Source organism: Crocuta crocuta, unplaced genomic scaffold (assembly GCF_008692635.1).
Source record: "Crocuta crocuta isolate KB4526 unplaced genomic scaffold, BGI_CrCroc_1.0 scaffold119, whole genome shotgun sequence".
Lineage (NCBI taxonomy): Eukaryota > Metazoa > Chordata > Mammalia > Carnivora > Hyaenidae > Crocuta > Crocuta crocuta.
In genome coordinates, this window is record NW_027551562.1 from 10,120,886 (window position 1) to 10,126,509 (window position 5,624).

The 5,624-nt window shown below is 67.8% G+C and overlaps 1 protein-coding gene across 1 annotated transcript in view; it reads left to right on the top strand.

Annotated features, from left to right (window-relative positions):
• Window positions 1-5,613, top strand: part of ADGRB1 (adhesion G protein-coupled receptor B1) — a 47,198-nt gene extending 41,585 nt beyond the window's left edge. Inside the window, exon 20 of the mRNA XM_077750020.1 lies at window positions 5,524-5,613. Within this exon, the coding sequence (XP_077606146.1) occupies window positions 5,524-5,539 (16 nt within the window). The 3' untranslated portion in view covers window positions 5,540-5,613. The remainder of the gene's footprint in view (window positions 1-5,523) is intronic.
• The last annotated feature ends 11 nt before the right edge of the window (window positions 5,614-5,624 follow it).

A 5,624-nucleotide genomic window follows, 5' to 3' on the forward strand; every position in this document is an offset into this window, starting at 1 on the left:
CAGCCTGGCCTGGCTGGCCTCTGCAGAGGGTGGATGGGAGCTGGGTGGGTGGCGGTGTGGAGTTGGGGACTGGCCCCGGGAGAGGCTGAGCTCCCTTCCCCTGTCCAGTGACTGATGGGTGAGTCTCCCCCACTCTCCTTGGGGGCTTGGGACCTTGGAGGGAACGGACCCTCGGGGGAGCTAGGCAGGCTGCGCCCAGGCTTTTGGGGGACTGGGGAAGGCTCAGCCTGGCGGAGCTGGCACACCCTTTCACCTGGTGGGTGTCCCCCCTCAGCTGGGGGGCAGGGTCCTGGCCTGCCTGGGAAAGGGCGGGCAAGGAGCTGCCACCTAATTGGGAGACCTTCCCCAACCTCCCCAAGTAGTCCTGGGCTCTGGAGGCAGCTGTGTCCCCAGGTACGAGTCCTGGGGTGCCTGAGGGTGCTGGATCTGGCCCAGGTCCCCAGCCCTCCTGGGGAAGGCCCCATCATCTCAGGGCCTCCTTTTTGTTCCCGTGATTCTTGTGGGGGCTGCTGGTTTCTATGGTGACGGCATCTGGGGCCAGCTCCCAGGCTGGAGCCCTGGGTGCTGGGCTCAGCCCGCCAGGGCTGATGGACTGTCTCGCCCAGGGCCGAGCTCCATTCACCGGGTCCCAGGAAGCCCCCCCAGCCATTGGGCCCCCTGAGGAGGGAAGGGGCTCCCAGAGACGTGAGTCTGGGCCCAGTGGGGAAAGATCACTGAGTGGCAGACGTGGCGGACGGACTGTGCAGGGGACCCGGCTCTCCTGGAGTTTGGGGTTGCAGGCCCTCATCAAATGGGGGCATCACAGATCTGCCCTCTAGGAAACCCTGGGTTCCATGTGGAAAATAGCTTCAGGCCTTTCTGAGAATGTTCTGCCCACCACCCGTTTGTCCAGTGGGACGTGGGTACAGAGAGCCACGTTGTCAGCCAGAATCCCTGATGGCAGTGGAACTGGACAGGACCTTCCACTAACAGGCAGGGGCCTGAGGCCGGGGAGGGTGCCCTCAAGGTCCACAGCCTTCCTGGGCCAGGCCCCAGGTCTGGGGGCAAGTCTGGCTGGACAGGGGTCTCTGCTTTGGGGCCTGACCTAAGTGTGCCCTCCCCCATCCGGCTGTCCCTGGGACAGGGCTGTCGGCGTTACAGACTCTGGGCCGGGGTCCTGAAGGCAGGAGCCAGGGCCATCCCAGGGGCTCCCTGGAAGAGGTGGCTTTCTGCATAGGTAGTCATCAACGGTAAAGCAGCAGGCTTCTTCTGCAGCCAGTGGGGCTGGGGGCTTTCTGAGACCTCCGCGAGGCCAGAGCAAACAGGAGAGGCCCAGGCTTGGGCCCCCAGGTGACTCCTCATCCCTAGGAGTTTGAGGAGGAAGGCCCGGGGCAGGGGAGGTTCCGGAGTGCAACATGCGCATGGGGTTAGAGTTCAAACACCCACTTGCCCCCGACACACAGGGACTCTGGCCTGGCCTTCCATCCCTCGGAGCCTCCGTTTCCTCTCCTATAGAGTGGAAGCAGCTGTGTGTTACTCAGGGCGGCTGTGAGGGGTGGCCCAGTTGATTGGGGGGCCGGCGGAGCTCCTGAACCAGGCTCTGCAGTGCGGTGGGGGGGGTCGGGGGGGCTGCGTGCTGTGGATGGAGCCTTCCACAGACAGGTGGCGTCCGGGTCAGGGGCCGAGCTCCAGGTCAGCTCTGGCGTGGAGGTCGTGTCTGGTGAGGGGTGGGTAGCCGGTGCTGTGACACCAGGCGCAGAAGGCTTGGCCCCCCGGGCGTCTCCCAGGAGACTGACCCGCGCCGGGCGCAGCATCTGGGGGCCGCTGTGCCAGGGCGGGCAGACAGGAGCGCAGAGTCTTGGTCTGTGAAGGGTTTGAGCTTGTGTTTGTGGGGGAGGGGTGGGTGACATCCCCCCGTGTCCCTGCAGAGGAGCTGAGGCTGAAGGTACAGCAGCTCACGCTGGCCGGAGCCACCTGCCCGCCACGGGCCTGAGGGCAAGCTGCCTGGCCTCTGTGAGCCTCGGTTTCCTCATCTGTAAGACGGCACCGTAGTCGGCTCTGCCCGACTGTGTGACCCTTTGAAGGGTGCGTGGAGAGCTCAGAGCCCAGGTGCCAGAAGAGCTGGGGGCGGGGGGCTCCGCCTCCCACCTGTGCTCGCCTGCCGGCCTCTCCCTCTCCTTTCCCGGCCAGCCCTGGCCCCAGCGAAGGGTGACCCCAGAGGTACTGAGTGGGGGGGACCAAGCTGTTGTGCACCCCGTTGCCCCGTCTGACCCCTGTGCCCACCCCCAGCCCTGCCCTGGAGGAGCACGGGGTCCGATGGGGGAGATGAGTCTGTGTTCAGAGAGGCCGGGGACACAGCAGCAGCCTCCCTGCCTCCTGGGGGGTTGGTTTGGGAGGGGCGCATGAGGAGGAGGTTTGGAGTGGGGCCCTGAGGGGTGAGCAGGAGTTCGGCAGCTGAGCTTAGAGGACAGGGGTGACAGTCGTCGCGGGGAAAGTGAGGATGGCAGGAAGCAAGCGGGGGGGATGGGGCGGGGCTCAGGGCAGGGGTGCCGGGGTGCGGGCGCTGGGGCAAGGCCAGAGCTGCGGCGAGCTGGGCTGCATCCTGAAGGCAGCGGGGAGCCGGGTGGCTGGGGGGTGATGGAGAGTGGTGTGGGGGTGGGGTCTTGGAGGGATCCAGCAGGAGTGGCGGCGGAAGAGCCCGGCTGGCAGGCGGGGCGGTGGCAGAGGTGGGCTGGGCCGGGCCTGGGGCGGGATGGGGGACACCTGCCTCTCCCCTGGCCGGGGGTGGGGGGCCGTGGGGGTTNGGGGATTCGGGTCTGAGCAGCTGGCTGCACCGGGAACCCTGCGGTGTCCCCACCAGGGACGGGAGAGAACAGGGGAAGAGGTGGGGTGCTGTGATCACCCCCCGGGAGCCGGGCACAGATGAGACCCCAGGCCAGGGCAAGGAGGGAGGGGAGGCAGGACCCAGGAGTCCCCCAGTCCCGCCCGAGCTCTGCGGGGCACCAGAACGTCAGACCCCAGCTGTGCAGCTGACCGCTGGAAGGCTGAGTAGCTGCTCTGAGTCACATCTGTGAGGGGGCGCTGCTGCCGGCCTCCGAGCTGCCGCGGGGACGCCGCTCAGTGAGAGGTTCACAGCGCGCAGCCTAGCCTGGCGCGTATGGCCGTCTGTAAAGCCCGGTTGTTGCTGGTGGTGTTTCTGAGATGTGCCTGAGACTGTGTCCCTAGCCTCACCGGGGGCCGGGTGCAGCATGTGACGGGCGCCACGCCGCAGTGGGTCAGGGATGAGCCTGTGCTGGGGTCAGGGCTCAGTTACGTGGGAGCTGGGAGCCACGGGGGGTGTTAGCAGTAGCAGGACAGCCAAGATGGTGCTGGAAGAAGGAACCGTGTATTTAGGATGCATCAGAGGGAAGAGCCAGCCATGTGAAGGTCAGAGGAAGAGCACTGGGCAGTGAGAGGAGCATGTGCAAAGGCCCTGGGGTGGTACTGAACTTGGCTAGGGAACCGGTCTCCAGCAGGAGGCCGGCTGGCTTCTGCCTTTTCTCTCTATGTGTGGGATGGAGCCCATCTCCTGCCCTGGAGATCCCTAACCCAGCGCCCCCAACAAGAGCTGGAGCTCCGCGGGACCCCGGCCCGCTCACTCCGTGTCCCCTCTCTTCTCCACGCTGTCGAACCTTCGGGGCCGGGGCTGTCAGGAGTGACGGATGAGCCAGGTGGAGGAGGAGGGAGTGGACAGGCAGGGGAGGGGGGATGGCAAGCTGGCGGGCACGTGGCTGCCAGGCCTAATGAGGGCAGATGGGGGCAGATGGCCACAGAGGTGGGGGCCGCAGCCGGCCACGGGGGGGGGGCCAGCCACTTGCTCCACCACCCGTGACTTGTGTGGCCAGCCGGCCTTCAGGGTCACCTGGCAAGTTCAAGGGTACAGGCTGTGGCCTCGAGCCCCCCCTTCCCTGGGTTCTGTGCTCCCTGTGTGGACACGCACTTTGTGCGGGAGCTGCACCGGGTGGTGCCCCCAGGGACCGCTGACTGCTTGGCCGACCTTGGGTGACTCTTCTTCTTCCAGGAGCCTGCCTGCCCCGNCTGGGGGGCGCCCTGTGCAGGGCGCTGGTGCTAGGTGCCCGGGGAAGGCGCCGGGCACCAGCTGAGGGCAGGCGCTGTGGGCTGGGCCTCGGAGCCGGCGGAGTGGGAGAGGCCCGCGGCGGCGTGCCCGGGTGAGCCGGCGCCTGGCAGCTGCCCTGGGGGCTGTCGGCCGAGTCAGACTGGAGCAGGGCCAGGACTGTCCACTTTAGGGTGGGGGACCCCTAAGCAGCCCCTCGTCCCCCAGCCGTGCTTTCCTGTCACGCCCCCACCGCGCCCCCCCCGCCCAGAGGCGCCAGGCTGCGCTGGGCCGCGGCGCCCCTCCTCCGCCCCTCCCGCGGTCTCTGGGCCCCTCACGCGCAGGAGCCTCAGGCCGCGCTCGGCAAGTACCCGCCGTCCGCCTGCCACGTCCCAGCGTGCCACGTGCCTGCCTGCCCCCGGGTTTAGTCTGGCCCTCGACAGGGACCGCGCGGGCCGGCGGTCACACGGGGGGCGAGCACGGACCAGCCGGTGCCCGGGGCTGCACTGAGCTCCGTGGTGGGGAGAGGCCGGGCTGTCGTCCGGCCCAAGAGCCACCACCACGTGACGTGCTGGGGAGGGCGCTCCGGGCAGGGGGACCGTCTGGTGCAAAAGCTCTGAGGTGGGAACGAGGAGGCAGCCAGGTGATGGGGGGGGACAGTGTCGGGAGGCGGAGGTAGACGGTGGGCGGGGCCGGGCCCAGTGGCCTCTGGAGCATTCAGACGGCGTGGGGGTGGGGTGCAGGTAGGGAGCTCTGTGAGTGGGCAGGGGCACTCCGAGCGGGGCGGGGGTGTGGTCTCTAATGGCATTCTACAAAATTCTCTGGCAACCACTTGGAGAAGAGCTGTGGGGGCCAGGCCAGGGCAGGGGTGGGGATGCAGATCAGCGGGCCGAGCACAGTAGGTGAAATGCAGGGACCTGGCGGAGCAGAAGGGAGGTCAAGGGGAGAGTGTAAAGCAGGGGCGCCTGGAGGGGCAGCGGGTGTTGGTGGTGGGGACGGGGCTCAAGGCAGCGGAGGCTGGAGGCGGCCGTCGGATGCTGGTTGGATGCAGTGGGGGCAGAGGGGCCGTGCAGGGAGCCCCGTGTTCCGCTGTCGGCTGCCTTCCGGAAGCATGCAGGCTGGGGGCGCTGTCCGCGAGGCGGGGCTGGCGCTCCGTGGCCTGTGTGTGACACGGGGGGATCCCCCTCTGGGATCAGGTGGAGGTGGAGGTCTGTGAAGTGCAGGCAAACGCTTCATCGCCGGAGGGGGGGGCGGGAGACCATAGCTGTACCCGTGGGGCGTGGCGGTAAAGGCCCCAACCTCCAGCAAGAGAGGAGAACCCCTCAGGGGACTGCCCACTCCAGGGGTCCGGGGCAGCGCAGGAGTGGGGGGGGTGCCGAGGCAAGGCTCCCCCCGCATCAGCCCCCCAGCCTCAGGCCTCACTCTGCTTTCTCCCTGCCCCGAACCCTCAGAACATGGAGAAGGTGATCGTGCCGTCCGTGACACTCATCGTGGGCTGTGGCGTGTCGTCCCTCACCCTGCTCATGCTGATTATCATCTACGTCTCCGTGTG